This window comes from Xylocopa sonorina, unplaced genomic scaffold (assembly GCF_050948175.1).
Source record: "Xylocopa sonorina isolate GNS202 unplaced genomic scaffold, iyXylSono1_principal scaffold0014, whole genome shotgun sequence".
Classification (NCBI taxonomy): domain Eukaryota; kingdom Metazoa; phylum Arthropoda; class Insecta; order Hymenoptera; family Apidae; genus Xylocopa; species Xylocopa sonorina.
In genome coordinates, this window is record NW_027490090.1 from 1,838,495 (window position 1) to 1,854,806 (window position 16,312).

Here is a 16,312-nt window from a genome sequence, read left to right on the forward strand (position 1 = left end):
AATTTTGGGGTCTAGAATTTCGTCTGGGGCTTTGTTACGTGGAAATCCTTTGTAATGTGTTGAGTTTTTGGCTGTTTTTTGTTCTTAAAAAGGAAGAAGTAGGGCTGAGAATTTTTTGAACGTTAATTTTCAGTGATTTTGCGAACTTAATATGTAATTTTGGAGCCTCGAAGCTTCAATTCAACGAAAAAAATGAATTCTGCACTTAAATATTTCCGTCAAGTGAATTTTCAGTGACTTTACGAAAGCAAGACCTGGAACGAGGGTCAGTTTTCTCATAGACCAGCGTCCCAGAGCGTTAAATGAGCTGTTAGGCGGCTCGTTTCTAAATACTGTTTTAATTAGCCGTGGCTGATCGGGAACACCCTTTTTCCCGAGCGATTTTTCACGGCGATCGGAATCAGGGCGCGTTCCCATGACCAGCTCGTAGAAACGAGCTGGATTTAATCGTGTGTGCCCAAGATTCGACGCGGTTGCTTTGCAAGATGGCTGAGTCCCATTTCTGGGACTTTCTACAATTTTCTCGCATTGTTTCATGCAATCATTTCTACTTTAACGCACTCTTATTTCTCGCAACTCAATTTTTCATGAAATTTAATATTTTGGCGATTTAAGTTTGAATATTTGGTAGATCGTGGACTTTAATCTTCTTTTGGGGCTCAAAAATGATTTTTGAGATAATGTAATATTTATTTGGGGCCATTTTTCTTCTGAAATTCTCTGAAACGAGGCAACCATCGACTTCTCGCGTCAGAAGTCGAGTAAACCGGAAACGACGAGGCAGGAAGCGTGGTGGACCAGAAAAGGGGGTCTCGAGAGCGTGTCGAGCGCGCAAATCGAAAGCTCGACGAGAGAAATAAAGAATTCTCTGAGAAAGAGAGCAAGAGAGAGTCTCTCGTGCAGATAAAACGTTTGAACGTAGCCGCAAGGTCAGCGTTGCTGGTGACCCGGGCATCCTGCTCGACTGAATTCGCGTTTAATGAATAACTATTGAATCCCGCCTTTATCTCAGGGCAATAAAAGCAAAATGGCGGGTCGAGGTGGGGGCCAGCGGGTGGAAGTTGCCCAAGGAAGTCGCGTGGGCGACTGTTTATGGACGATGAGTCGCTGTAATCGACGTGGATCGATTAAAACCGACTGTTCTTCTCCTCTTCACGGAATTCTACTTTCGCTGGTTGCGCAATCAGCTGATTAGTTCGAGGTTAGCAACTCGATGGGGTATCGCTAACGCGGTATTTAACCTCTCAACCTCGCTTTTTCTACGTTTTTTCGTCATCAGTTCATTGTAATACGGATTCTGAACAAATTCGTAGGTGATTTCCGGTTGGTCTTGGCTAATACGAGTTACAGATTGGTCACTGGGTATATCTGGATGGGGTATTTGGTTCGTTGAGGGGTAGTTTTTCTGTGATGCATTGGGTGTGGGTCTGAGTTGTTAAATGTGATTGTAAACTGCTATTAAAGATTGTGAAAATAATTTTCAGAGACTCAAAAAGAAGACCAAAGCCTCTGAGCCGTTAAATATGATCCCAAATAAATATTGCATTACCTCAAAAACAATTTTGGAGGCAAAGAAAAATATTTCAGCTACCAAATATGACCCCAAAAGAATATTAAAGCTCTCAAAAATAATTTTAAAGGCTCAGAAAAATGCCTGATCTACCAAACACGATCCCAAAAGCACACTAAATCTTGCAAAAAATAATTAAAAAAAAATACAAGCTCCAAAAACCCTCTCAAATCCTCAAAAACACCTCCACAACTTCCCCTCAACTCCCATCAGCACCAAAAAATGCCCCTCACCCAAGCACCCTGGTCACCTCTTCGTCCCCTCAATGCACACTTCCTCGAACCAAGCCAGAACGAGCAAGGAGGGGGGCGAGGGGGCCCATAAGGGTGGCCACGGTGGCTTCTCAGAGGAAGACGAGCATCGACTAGGCGTAATCTCGTCTGTGGCATCGTTCGAGCCCACTAAGTATACATTTTACCCGTAACGTGTTCGCCATTACTCTACGACGCCTTAGCCACGGGCTAAGTAACGGCTCGCGAGCCTCGAGAACGGGCCCAGTAATGCGATGTGTGTGCAGCATAAGTGGCCATCAGCCAACATAAACAATCGCCCTGGTAAGTATACGTTGCGACGATACCCTCTGCGTCCTCTTCTCGAGCACAATCGAGCCTCTTCGTCCTCTTCTCGAGCATAATCGAGCCTCTTCGTCGCTCGTAGAGGCTGAACCATGCGATCGTGGAATCGCACGGGGTCCACACGGGGCCCTATCAGAGACTGGGCAACGTAATGGAGCCATTATCGCTGGATAACTTCATCATCGGCCATTGGCGTAGCCGCGGCGATCGAGGGAGCCATCTTATCGAGGATGGCAATTGCTGGGCCCCTCTGCGGCCCTTTATTTCTGCCTCGTACCCAGCATTATGCCACATATTGAAAATTCTACAGAATTTAAGGCGACCCTCTTCTCTTGTTGGGTTCTTGGAAACGCGGACGACGGTGGGTAATCTTGGTTGAGCGGTGCTATGGGTCCTATTGAGGGCCTTGGGAAATGTCTTGCACGGAAAAGTTGATAGACAGACTCAAAATAGCAAAGTTTGACCAAAAAGCAGTTGTGTAAGACTGTTTTTAGCGTATTGCAGTGGGTTAGACGAGTGATAGATGAGTAATTGTGGTTTGAGAGGGCACTAGAGGGCCTCTGGGTCCTATAGAGGGCCCTGAGAAATGTCTCGCGTGGAAAACTTGATAGACAGACTCAAAATTGCAAAGTTTAACCAAAAAGCACTTACGTGAGACAGTTTTTAGCTTATTGGAGTGGGTTTTACGATTCACAGACGAGTAATTGTGGTTCTACAGTGCACCAAAGGACCTATGGGTCCTATGAGGGGCCCTGAGAAATGTCTCGTCAATAAACAAGTCCAAAATGGCGAACTATAGTCAGAAACCAGTTGTATAAGACAGTTTTTAGCTTATTGGAGTGCATTTGTCGAGTCGCAGACGAGTGTTCGTGGTTTGAGAGGGCACCAGAGGGCCTCACGTGCTCCCTGGGCCTGTGTGCGAGCACGCTGGACAGAGATATTGATATAAACAGGGGGCTGGCCCGAGCTGGAGCGTGCTTTGTAATCAGCCACCCATTACCATCGAAGGTGGTCAATCTGCTCGATGGAACGACGTTGTTCCTGGAGATGCGAGTTGAGGTGGACTTGTTGGGGCCCCGACAGACCACGAGAGAGGCTGCAATGCCCTCACCATTCTGCGAGAGTGTCAAATTATGCTAATTCCTCGTACAGCTTGATAGATTTTGCAGATTTGTTGACATGCGCTGCGATGCAAAGTGGAATGCGACTCGTACGCGGTTCTGGGTAATTTAATTTGCATTCCAGATGGACCAGAATCTAAAAAAACAGCTGGTTTACGTTTATTTCGAAGGCTACGTGCTTTATTCTGCATTCAAAATTAAAATTCATGTTCTGTGTTAAAATGGCGGACAGTTATTGCTGTTTTAAGGCTCGAGACACATTGCACTGCACTTTCTTATTTTTTATTTCAAATTGTTTTAATCTTTTGTGACATTTTCGCTTAAAAATTGTTTTGAGCAGTTTCTAAGAGTTGGCAGAGCAAGTTTTTTGGGCGATGCGAAGAATATTGAATGCTGTGTGCGAAATAAAATGGTCGAGAGCAGTGTCTTGCGTATTGCTCGACCAATACGAGGACTTCCAGCGAGATAGCCGATACATTTTATTTGACCAGGCGTGTTCCTTGCGAACAACGTGCTGACTCGGTGATTTCCACCCCGAAAACCCTCGTTTCATCGTCCTTGGGGTCGCCCTCGAAAAAAGAACGCTCGAACTCGAGCAGAACTGCTGGAAAATTCGATCTGGTCGATTGCAAACGATTTTACTGCGTGAAATTTCCCATAAATTTAATCAAAAAATCAATGAGAACCTTCAAGAATCATCGTTGTGTCTAAAAAGTTCCAAAAAGAATTTTAAATATTTAAATTTCGCGCCAGAAGAATGTTATGAACTTAAAAAGAAGATTTAGTCCACTGGAGCTTTCAAAAAGACGTCTAATTTGGCAAAATTGTTGCTCTAAAATTATTTTCGAGAGCTGCAATATTTATTTGGGACAATTTGAAGACTATTTTTTGCTTCCAAAGTGCACTTTTCACGCCAGAAATGCGATCTTTAATTAAACAACTCTCAAACATTCGCAATTTTCAAATCTCAACTTTGTTCACCCGCGAAATTCAAATTCAAATATTGTGATTACTTCAACATAGCGCTTGATTTTTTGAAGCAGCACTTCTCAGACCCAAAATCGAGCAAAAGCACCCCAGTTTGAGTTCACAAAACTGCGATAGAGTTCGTGAGATACTAACTCGAGGCTGATTCGCGTAATCCGTTCGAAACTCGCGCGAAAGATCGAGCGAAGACAAGAGGGGGGGTAACCCAGTCCACGTAAATCACGAAGAAGATGGCCAGCTCTTTTTCCACCCCGATCTAACCTCAGTCTGTTATCGTTCCAGCGATCTGCGATGCTATTTTCCTCGAACTCGAGCTGTGGAGGAAGCAAACACGCACCAACACGCCAGCTGGCTCTTGATTTATGGGCTAATAGGTCGTAAATAATGCTAATCACGCTCTGAACGCGATGGAGGCTTCTCATTGGTCAAATTTCGAACCTTGCAGCACTATTTCGTCGATTTGCACCTCTTCTTAAAAGCACGACTGGACTTAATGATCTTGTTTTCAAGTCATAAATAATCCAAATAAATTTCAAAAACCAATATTATTATTTTTAAGGTTCAGCTTCGAAAATAGCGAATATTTGAGAGTTTCTTTAATTAAAAATTGTGTTTTTGGGCGTGAAAAGTGCACTTCGAGAGCAAAATTGCCAGTCCATTCCTCTGAAATTGATGCTTTTCGACTCGAAATTGGAAGATACGAAGACGATAAATCGCTGAGTCGCTCCATGGAGCTCTGTTCGCGTATTATTCAATGAAAAATAAAATCATTTGTACACACGGCGCTTTTACTAGCTCGCCAGCTGATCGTTAGTTATCGCTCGCCACAGATCCGCGTTAAACTCGATCATTTGTATCGACACGTGGCGATATTTAATTGGAATATACCGTGTAAAAGATACGTTTTAATGTCTCGCGATGAATACACGCTGGTTAATTAATTTAATTACTGAGATCGACGTTGGAACTGGAAACTTCAGTGTTTCACTGTTGAGTAACGTTCCACTTACGATAATTGGTGTTCTGAAGCTTTTTATTGGTCAAAAAGGGGCTCAATTTACTTGGGAAACTATTATTCACCTTTTTCAAAAGTCATATAATCTAATTACAAACTCATTTCTCCAAAAACACACCCCAAACCTTATTCTACTTCCACAATAAAAATGTAAACTCTTAACAATAATTTTTAAATTAATTACAGGCACTTTCAATACCCTTTCTCTATATTTTTAGTACCGTGGAAGGTTCTACATGGTAGCCAGAAAATACGAACCCTTAATACAGTTCACAGGAGGCTCAAGCAATATTTTATTAGAACCCAATAGTTGCGGCATTAACTCAGCAGAGCAACGATTCTTACCAACAAAAGCACAGCAACGATTCCAACCAAGTAAACGCGTATCGACTATGAAGAATTACATTTTTAAAACCTTGAAGGGTTCTACAAGGTAGCCAGTAAATACGAACCCTTAATACAGTTCACACGAGCCTCAAGCAATTATTTACTAAAACCCAACAGTTGCCATTAACTCAGCACAGCAACGATTCCAACCAAGTAAACGCATATCAAGTACAAAGAACTACATTTTTAAAACCTTGAAGGGTTCTACAAGGTAGCCAGTAAGTACGAGCCCTTAATAGAGTCCACACTCGCAACGATTGCACCTAAGAAAACTCGCATCTCGTACGAAGAGCCGCTGTTCTCGCAGTCGCGTCTGTTCCCCCAAATAAATTCCCATAAAGCAACATTATTGGGCTAGCCAGGTTGCGCGCGCGCGCGCGCTGCTCCCGTATGCGAGCCACGAAGCAGCGGAGCCGAGTGGTACGTCATTCGCCCTGTCGCTAATCAGAACTAACCGCCGACGCGTGACCGGAATATCGGTCGATCGTGAAGGAGGAACGAGTTGGAAAACCGCGACGGGACCGGGCGGAAGACGAGGGGGATGGCGAGGATCGCGGGAGCAGCCATCTTTCGCGTCTCTCCCTTTCACCAGCCACCCCATTTTTCCGCTTCTGGCATGGCCGTCCGCGAGCGAACGCCTCGCGCGAGCAATTGCGGGCAATTAGACTCGCTGAGCGAGCTGCGAGATGCTTATCGGGATCCTCCACTTCCGGGAGAGGTGGCGCAAGGTTTTTGAGGTGGTTTCGAAGCTTCTGATTGGGGGATGGAGCCTCGTGGAGAATTGCAAACTGTAATATTTAATCGTACGTAATGTAGATGTAGATGGATTTGCAACTTGTGGCAAAAGTAGTGGAATTTTATTGATTGGAATTGCAAAATTGAGGGTGTTGCTTCTCATTGGTCCAGAGAATTATAATATTGAGGTTTGGCGAGGTTAGAGAGAGAATAAGTTGGTGTCTACTATATTGAAACAGTGGAGCACTAAACAGGTGTTACTGTCCCTCTAATGGAAAGTTTCTAGTTAAGGTATTCGAAGTTTATTATTAATTAGAAGCACCAAATGAAGCACATTAGTTCCCTGTGGTCCTGAACATGCTAGTACTCAAATATGAGCTCATTAGAGACAGTTTAAGTAGTGGTTTACTACATTAAAACAGTAGAGCACTAAACAGGTGTCATTGTCCCTTTAGTGGACAGTTTCTAGTTAAGGTATTTGGTCTTAATTATTAATTAGGAGTATCAAATGAAGTGTATTAGTTCTCTGTGGTCCATAGAATGCTATTACCTAGATTTGGAGACATTAGAGCTACATTAAGAAGTGATCTACCACATTAAAACAGTGGAGCACTAAAACCAAGTGTCACTGTCCCTCAACTGCCAACAACAGCACCCCCACCACGCTTCAAATTTTAATTCCAAGCCCCCATAAACCTTCACACATCCAAATCTAACGTCTGACGAGTGTTTACGTGACTCCAAACCGGAAGTCCACTGGTTTTCCCCGCCACAATCGAAGATCCCACTTCTACAATCCAGTAAATGGAACTGTAGAGCATAGTGTCAGTAAAATAAGAGGAGCAACGTCGCGTATTTCGTAAGTAGGTTCGTCTAGCAGCCGATTAGCCGAGCGGAAGTCGATAGCCTCTATCTCCCCCCTTCAGAAGACAATACGTAACCGCGGAAGCGAGTCGAGAGCAGATCAATGGGCAGCTGAGAGTTTATGAATTGAAATTTCTCAATGCGAGCACGGTCGCGACCCCGTGGCCAGGCGAGTGACGTTCGACGGGATTTATCGCGCGCGATTGCGGAGGGAACTGGCGAAAAAAAAAGGAAAACGAAAGAAGAACGTCAGATTAGACGTGGCGTCGGGTTAAGAGCGCCGCTCGAAACGCCGTTCATTAAATCGCGACACGTCATCGTGGCGCTCCTTTGTCCCCGTTCAATTTCCGCTCGCTGAGCCGATTTCCTCGTTTTCGCTTGGCGAGCAGATAAGTGAAAGCTCCTCTGTTTTCTCTTGAAAATTATGCGATTTGTGTGTATTTGTGGGTTGAAGTTAAAAATTGAAGCTCGTCAATTTTTGCTTTTGCTTTTTTAAAATTGCTGTGTGTGTGATTTGGGAATTTTGGAGTTGAGGAATCTTTTGAGTGATTCGTTGATGTTTTTGAATTTTTTTAGGAGGATATGGGTGTGTTGGACATTTTGAGATTTTAGAATTTACTTTGGTTTTTTTCTTGGAGAAGTGCATTTTAGGCAATTTTGCTTACTAGAGAAGAAAATTTAATATTATTAATTAACCATGCAGAATTTTTGGAAATAAATGAAGGAGAGGACCACCATGTATATAAAAATAATTCTAGAGCTTACAAATTTTATATAAAAAATTTTTTTAATTGAAGAAAATCGAAGTTTAATGAGAATTTGTTCGATTTTCGTTGGACGATCGCAGGTAATTTTCGATCCACCATTTACATGGCGACGTTTACGCAATTTCCCAAGAATATTATTGGAGCAGAATCTTGGCGCGATCGCGGAGTGGCTGTGCGCGCGATAAAGTCTCCAAGTAATTAGCCCGATGTTTACACAGTTTAACGTTTCCCTCGTATCTTTCCTTCCCACCACGCCGCTCAATTAACTTACGGCGCACATAATTAGTCCTCCTGGCTCTCAGTAAGCGGCGACACCCTCGTCCCAACCGTCGCCATCTTGCCAACTTCTCCACGAAAGTGCATTTCACTCTTATTTGCATTTTTCCAAACACTCGTTCGTTTTTAGAAAATTCTAGTCAGATGAAAAATCGTCAAACCTCTTACTAATTAATTATTTTGCTTTATTTGAGACTTTCATGATTCAATTTAAGATATTTTTCAGTATTTTCATGGACTTAAGTCCCTATATATGGCCATTGCAGCTCTTGCAAGTACTTGTTATTTTTTGAAAAATTCTACAAAGCTGAAAAATCGTGATAAATGTTGGTAATTAATTATTTTGCTTTATTTGAGACTATCGTGAGTTAATTTTAGATATTTTTCGGTATTTTGATGGACTTAAGTCCCTATGTCTCGCCATTGCAGTTACTCAAGATCAAAAAATGTGTTTACATCAAAATTGCGTAGAAATTTAGTGAAAAAATTGTAGAATATTAATAAAAATATGAAAATGCATTTTTATAGAGCAAAAATTCGAAATATACCTGAGAAATTAATTAAATTTCCTCGTTAAATTGTTTGAAATGCACTAAGCAAGTTAAGTCACGACACCAGCGACAATTATGTCTGCTGTAATCATTGAATTGCCTCGAATTGAATGAATCGTGTTATTATAGAAACAAGCGTTGACGCGAGTGCGTGTCGAGATTCTAATTAATCAATTAGCTGGCAATTAGCACGCGTTTCCTCTGTCGTTGGGCAGCACCATTTAAAATATTGAGCTCGAAGCGAAGAAAACTAAATAAAATACCCAAAATTTTGTTCACGTGAGTTACAGCTTCGAAAAAAAATCCACAAAATTTTGCTCGCGTGAGTTACAGTTTTGAAGAAAAAAAAATTTATAAATTAAAGTAAAGAAAGCTCAGTAAAATTTTTGAAATTTTTTCTCATCAATTGCAGCTTAAAAAAAAAGAAAATTTGCGAATTGCTGCAAAGAAATCCAAGCAAAATTCCTCAACAATTGTTAACAATTCTCTTCTATCCTTTCAGCATCTCATCACTAATTCCTCTGCCAGAATAACAACCCAATTACTCAATTTTCTATGAAATTTCACTTGCTTGCAGCTAATTTCGCTTGTTAAACAGCGCAAGGACGAAGATCCGTGGATCTCGCATCGAGCAAGCGACTGGTGGAGACGAGCACGCTCTGGGGAGCAGCTTATTCATAAGATTATTTCCCATTTTCGTCATGACGCGGCTGTATCGTTATTTAAGTTTTATATTAAAGCGCGCCGCCGTTGGCGAGCCTTTTGATGAACGAGCGGCGCGTGTCCTGATTCCCTCCATGGCTCGCCTAAACGTAAGATATGGCGCTCGATCAATTTTTCATAAACCCGCGTCCGCGCCAGCGGCGCTCGAATTTCCGCGAGGCGACGTCGAGGGGATTCGCCTTGCTTTTGTGTCGTCGCGACGACGATTCTGCCCTTTTTCTTCTTCTTCTTCTGCTTCTTTTTCTTCTTCTGCTTTTTCTTCTTCTTCTTCGACTTGTGGAGGCTCTTCTTCTTCTGCTTCTGCTTCTTTTTCTTCTTCTGCTTTTTCTTCTTCTTCTTCGACTTGTGGAGGCTCTTCTTCTTCTGCTTCTTCTTCTTTTGCTTCTTCTGCTTCTTCTTCATCGACTTGTAGAGGCACTGTCTACTTTGATGTTGCTTTTGTAGCTTTTAATTCGATAGAGCTTTTGGTTTGGGCGAATTCTTCTTCTTCTGCTTCTTCTTTTTTTTCTTCTTCTTCTGCTTCTGCTTCTTCTGTTTCTTCTTCTGTTTCTTCGCCTTCTTCGACTTCTTCGACTTGTGGAGGCATTGTCTACTTTGATGTTGCTTTTGTAGCTTTTAATTTGAGATAGTTTTTAGTTTGGAGGGAATGATCGAGTGTGATTGGAAGTTTAGAGGGTTCAGCATTTTTTTTTTAATTTTTTAAGCTTGCTTTCTGTGTCCAGAATTTTTTTTTAATTTTTTTAAGCTAGTTTTCAGACAACAAGAGCAGTTAAAGGGTCAATTACTTCAAAATTTAGAATTGTAGAGGTTTCAGTATTTTTCTAAATTTTCTAAGAAACTTTTTTAACAGTTTTTCAAGTGTCAATAATAGTGAGAAGCTTAATGCTTTTGTGGAACTAAGAAACTAAGAAGCACAATTAATTCTGCTAATATTATTGATGTCCAAATGTGCTTTGTAGAAAGCTTAGAAAACTTGGAAAAAACGCTGAGAATCTTCAAAATTGTGGACCAATATTGGTACCAAATACCTCCAAAAAAAAATCTCAAATAATCTCCCAAAAATCGCTGATCACCTCGAAAATTGCAAACCAATACTGTTACCAAATGTCTCGACCTCAAAATAAAATTCTAACCGTCCCAAAATCTTTCCAAGTGCCTCCACCACCCACCACCACTCAAACTCATCAACCAAATCAATCCCTCGCAAGCGATACGAGATCTCGCGACGCAATTCTCTTTTAATCAACCCCTCGAACCATCCTGCAGCACCCACGCATGTAGCATAACCGCAGTGGCACCCCTGGCGAACGGAAACCGTCACCCATTTCACTCTCCCCCTCTCTCACTCTCTCTCTCGCATCCACTCTCGTCAGATCGCAAGACGAAGGAGCAAGAGAAGGTTGCCAGGCAACGACAGAGGGTTTCTCTCGACGGTGGTTGCCCAGGCAACCTCAAACCGTCTCCCCTAAATATTCTCTGGCCAGAGAAGTGGCAGGAAGAACTGCTCGACAGCCTCGTCCCCCAGGTGAGGAGAAGCTGGTTAATTACTAAAGCGTTTTAATCGTCGACGAAGTTTCTAGAGCCACCATCTCGTCTCTAAATTACAACCCCGCCAGTCTGCTCCGCGAACTTTTCGAAAAGAGGGTTGGTTGGTCGATTGAAATCCTCGCAGGGGTTGGATCGAAGGTCAGACGCGTCCTCTGGCGGCCATCGCAGCCTGCTCGCTAAATAACTTCGCTTAACAAGGTGCCGCCGCCGCTGTAAAAAGATTACGTAAGCGGTAATGGCCGCCAGCTCCTCCTAAATTCGCCAGGGACGCGTCAGGAGGCGGAGGAGCGCGAGAGAGCGTCGCGAAACGCGGTGGGGACCAGCAGAGCTCGCTGGCGGGGGTTAATTTTAATTTCCTAATTTTTTGCCACCCCCCAGAGCAGCTAATTTCCACCCTAGAAGAGAATAGATGTAATTACTTAACGCCTGGCAGGCTCTTATTAAAAGAGGATCGTGCCCTCGAGGGCTGGAGGGGTGTGACGCGGCCCCCTGGTGGGGCAGACGTCGAAGGAGTGGTGGATTCGAGTCGCAACGATCACTAGGAAAGGGCCACACTGTTGTCGTTGCTACACCGTCCCTGAGAAAGACGTACTGCTCGAGAGAGAGTCGCTGCGCGCCGTCGATAATCTCCTCAGCGCTGGTCCAGGAAAAATTCAGGAGACGAGGCTCTGGTTCCTGCCTCGTACAGGGGTGGTTTCCCTCTGGATGGAAGGGAGGAGCCATCTTGCGGCTGGTTCCAGGCCAGCCGCCAATTGATTCGCCCCCACCAGAGCGCGGACGCTCGGTTTGCTCGAAGGAAGGGGCGTCGATTCAATTCCAGGGTGAAAAAAACGCCACTCCAGGCGGAGTCCCGTGCGGGGACCATCTGTTCTCATTGGCGGAGAACGCGGTGGCACCCGTGGACCTGCTGGGTGGGCAGCCAATGGGGCTGCCACTGGGTGGCGGCTCGAAACCAGTTTGGCCTTCGCTGACAGAGGGGAGACGTTGACTTTGCTCGCCTGCCAGATAGTGCTGTGCCGTTGGCTCGTGCCGTAGTGGGTTCCCCAACACTAACAGGTCCCGTGGAATCCCTGGGACCATCGCGAGATCCGTCCTGGCAGCGGCTAATCCGCGCTGCCCTCGCGAACAGCTGATCAGTGTTGCTCGCCAGGTGTTTCGTACAGTGGTTTGTTCCTTAAGTGCCCTGGTGACTTTGCGAACGATGCGTTCGAGGTTCGAGTGATGTCGATAGCATCCAGAGACGGTGTTCCACCAAGGATTAAGAGACCAGAGTGCTCAGGACTGTACAAGAGTCCTTTTCGACCATTTACCCTTAGCTAGGATGTGGACTGACTCTGTTTGTGGCCTCGATAAAGCTTTCTAGACGTGTCCAGAGGAGAGCAGCGAGTAAGAGAGAGGAGAGACGGTGCCATTGGATGTGACTCTCTCCGACGGAGAGGCTGAGAGTCGTCGAGTTGGTACCAAACATGGTCCTGGAACCAGGAGGCGGTCTGTCCTTCCCACTGCCTCCTGGTAGCGGCTCCGCTGGCTCAGGTGGGTCCCTGCTGACCCCTGCCAGGCTCTTCCAGAGGGCGACACCCGTGTTTCCGTTCCATTTGACGGGATGGCCACCACATCATCCGGTTCTTGGCCAGGTCCAGAGCCAGGTGCAGCAGACGATGCAGGCGCAGCATCAGGCGGCTGCTGCCGCCGTCAGGTTCCTCAGCCATCATCATCCGCATCATCCGCATCCTGCGCTTGGCAGCCACTCCCTCGTGCCCGCGATAAGCAGCCATCATCCCAGCGCGCATCATCTTCATCATGCTGGCGATCATGTTGACGAGGACGACGAGAAGAAAGGTAAGTCGCGAAAGAGAGAATTTTTGTTGTTGGACCAGTCGAACCGCGCAGGGTTTTCGCGGTTTTTTAATTAATAAAGTCACGATAATCTGCGGGACTTAAGAGTTTTGGCGGCTTTTTAAATTAGTGGAGTCACGAAAGTTTGGTCTCGTCGCGATGGTTTTTTCTATAGGGCGATTTAAGAGTTTTGGCGGTTTTTTAAAGCAGTAGGAGTCACAAGAGTTTGGTCTCGTGCCGTTGGTTTTTCTATCGACAGATTTAAGAGTTTTGGCGGTTTTTTAAATTAGTGGAGTCACGAAAGTTTGGTCTCGTTGCGATGGTTTTTCTATGGAGGGATTTAAAAGTTTTGGCGGTTTTTCTGTTTAATGCAGTCACGAAATTCTGCTCTCGTGGCATTGATTTCTTTATGGAAGCACTTAAGAGTTTTGGCGGTTTTCTAATTAATGCAATCATGAAAATCTGATCTCGTTGCACTGATTTTTCTATCGACAAATTTAAGAGTTTTGGCGGTTTTTTAAATTAATGCAGTCACAAGAGTTTGGTCTCGTTGCACTGATTTTTCTATGGCCAGATTTAAGAGTTTTGGCTCTTTTTTAAATTAATGCAGTCACGATAATCTGATCTTTTGGTACCCGTGGCGACGGTTGGTTTCGTCGAGAAATTAATGGAATCACAAATATCGCGATTATTCCATCTCGTAGTACAATTTTTGTAATTTAAGTCTGTCGAGAGATTTAATAGAGTAATAATTCCATTTTACACTGAAATTTTTATAATTTGGTTACAAGTTAATTTTAAGTCCATTTCGAGTAAATTTCTGTCACGTTAAATTGCAAAAAGTGAGATAAGAAGTGGTTGCTTGTTTATCTAATTTCACAATTCTGTGGTAGAATTTTTATAATTTGATTGTAAGTTAATTTACAGTTCATTTATTCCATCTCATAGTGAAATTTTTATTATTGCTCGTGAGTTAATTTAAAGTCCATTTCGAGAAGGTTTCTGTCATTTTAAATTAGAGAAAGCAGATAAGAATTGATTGGTTGTTTATCTAGTTTAATATTATCTATTAAAATTGTTGCAGTTGTTTATTAAGCACTGAAAAATAATTTAAACAGAGAAGAGATATCGTTTTTAGAATTGTAAATATAGAATTGCTGACGTTTCATTTGTTTAACAACGCAGCAATTTTTTCTAAGTCTCCAGTGTGAGAGCCGCTTAAAATCAGAGAAAATGCAAATGATAACAAGAACTAGCATTACAATCTTAATTTCATTTCTGCTCTATCGATTGTGACTGAAAATGTCCCTTTAACTGAGATACTAGATAATTAAATGTAAATCAGTGTTAATTTGCAAATTTATTTGCAATTACTCTGTAATTTGTTACATGGATCGAAGAAATTGTCGTATGTTATGAGAAACGGTGGAATACTTTGATTAGAGGGTAGAATATTGGGTGCAACAACTTTGGGTGCTGCAATATTGGGTGCAACAACTTTTGGTGCTGCAATATTGGGTGCAACAACTTCTTTGGGTGCTGTAATATTGGGTGCAACAATTTTGGGCGCTGCAATATTGGGTGCAGCAAATTTGGGTGCTGTAATATTGAATGCAACAACTTTGGGTGCTGTAATATTGGGTGCAACAACTTTGGGTGCTGTAATATTAAATGCAACAACTTTGGGTGCTGTAATATTGGGTGCAACAACTTTGGATGCTGTAATATTGAAGGCAACAACTTTGGGTGCTGTAATATTGGATGCAGAAACTGCAAAATTGGGTGCAGCAACTTTAGATGCTGAAAAATTGGGTGCAACAACTTTGGGTGCTGAAATATTGGTTGCAGCAACTTTTAATGCTGAAAAATCGAGTGCTTAAATATTGGGTGATATAATATTGAATGCATCAACTTTGGGTGCTGCAATTGCAATATTGGGTGCAGAAGCTTTGAGTGTTGAAAAATTGGGTGCAACGACTTTGGGTGCTGAAATATTGGGTGCAGCAGCTTTGGGTGCTGAAATATTGCTTGCAGCAACTTTGAATGCAGAAAAATTAACTACTTCAATATTTTGGGTGCTACAAAATTGGTTGCATCAACTTTGGGTGCTGCAATATTAGTGCAGCAACTTTCAATACTGAAATATTGATACTGCAATATTAAATGCAGCAACTTCGAGTGTTGCAATATTAGATGCAACAACTTCGAATGCCAAAATATTCCTTACAACAACCTTAAGTGCAATACCACCAAATACAACAATTCTACATGCATAAACATTGCCCAAACTCCTACAAAATTAAAAAATTGCTACCCAATTCCATACATCATACACTGCAACATTCGTTGCACCAATTGCATCAAACATCGACGCATCATTCGCTGCAACATTCGTTGCACCAATTGCATCAAACATCGACGCATCATTCACTGCAACATTCGTTGCACCAATTGCATCAATCATCGACGCATCGTACACTGCAACATTCGTTGCACCAAATGCATCAATCATCGACGCATCGTACACTGCAACATTCTCTGCAGAAAATGCATCGAACATCGACGCGTCATCAGTCGCAGCGATCGAATGCACAGTGCATTTGCAACATTTACGTCTAAGACGATTCTGTGCTCGACAATTTCGAACGAACGATCGGGAAATGGTCTACAGGGAGTGTCGTAACACGGTCAATCATAAGATCGTTGCTGACGAGCCCCAGGGATCGCTTACACGGTTATCCCCAATCCGCAACGCCCTTTTTCCACCCTCCTCGACAGGAATCACGTTTCGTGTGCGCGAAATCGAGGGTGGAAATCTGTTTTTTACGTGATCCCATTCACGTCCCTAACGCTTGTTTATGCCTCGAAAGGGGGGCGTCCACTTAACTGGTTCACCCTTCGCGATTTCTCGCGAGAAATCGTGCGATTCAGCGTCGAGTTGCGAGTTGTTCGTCGCTGAAACAGAGAAACAGAGAGCAGACTCGCGCACGAGGCGAGACTGGCGAGCCTCGACACTGTTTCAGCGACGATTCTCTTTCTAATTCCGCTAATGGCGCGCGTGGGCGAGACTGCATATGAGCAAGTTAACTAATGAGCTCCAAGAGTGTTTAAGATAAACGTGTCATGTCTGACAGCCGTGAGAGATCTGCCACGCCAAGTGTTTCGCGAGCGCGCGTTTCGACGAGGCTTTCGTTTGTGCCGGCTGAGCAGTGGGTGCACCAAAGGGTGCTCTGTCATCTGAGATATTGGACAATTTGGTGTCTGATTGGGCTTAGGAATTTTTTAAAAGAAGGTTGAGTTAGGTTAGCTTTGATTTTTGGAGAAATTGATATCCTTTTTTATTTTTTCTCTGCGTTG

The 16,312-nt window shown here is 43.4% G+C and overlaps 2 protein-coding genes across 2 annotated transcripts in view; both read left to right on the top strand.

Moving 5' to 3' along the window:
• Window positions 1-779: 779 nt before the first annotated feature.
• The window catches only part of LOC143431687 (facilitated trehalose transporter Tret1-like), a 349,669-nt gene continuing 334,136 nt past the window's right edge, over window positions 780-16,312 (top strand). The window contains exon 1 of the mRNA XM_076908615.1: window positions 780-789. The gene's annotated coding sequence lies outside the window, so the exon portion shown is untranslated. The remainder of the gene's footprint in view (window positions 790-16,312) is intronic.
• Window positions 12,549-16,312, top strand: part of LOC143431685 (uncharacterized) — a 36,159-nt gene continuing 32,395 nt past the window's right edge. Inside the window, exon 1 of the mRNA XM_076908611.1 lies at window positions 12,549-12,958. Within this exon, the coding sequence (XP_076764726.1) occupies window positions 12,586-12,958 (373 nt within the window). The 5' untranslated portion in view covers window positions 12,549-12,585. The remainder of the gene's footprint in view (window positions 12,959-16,312) is intronic.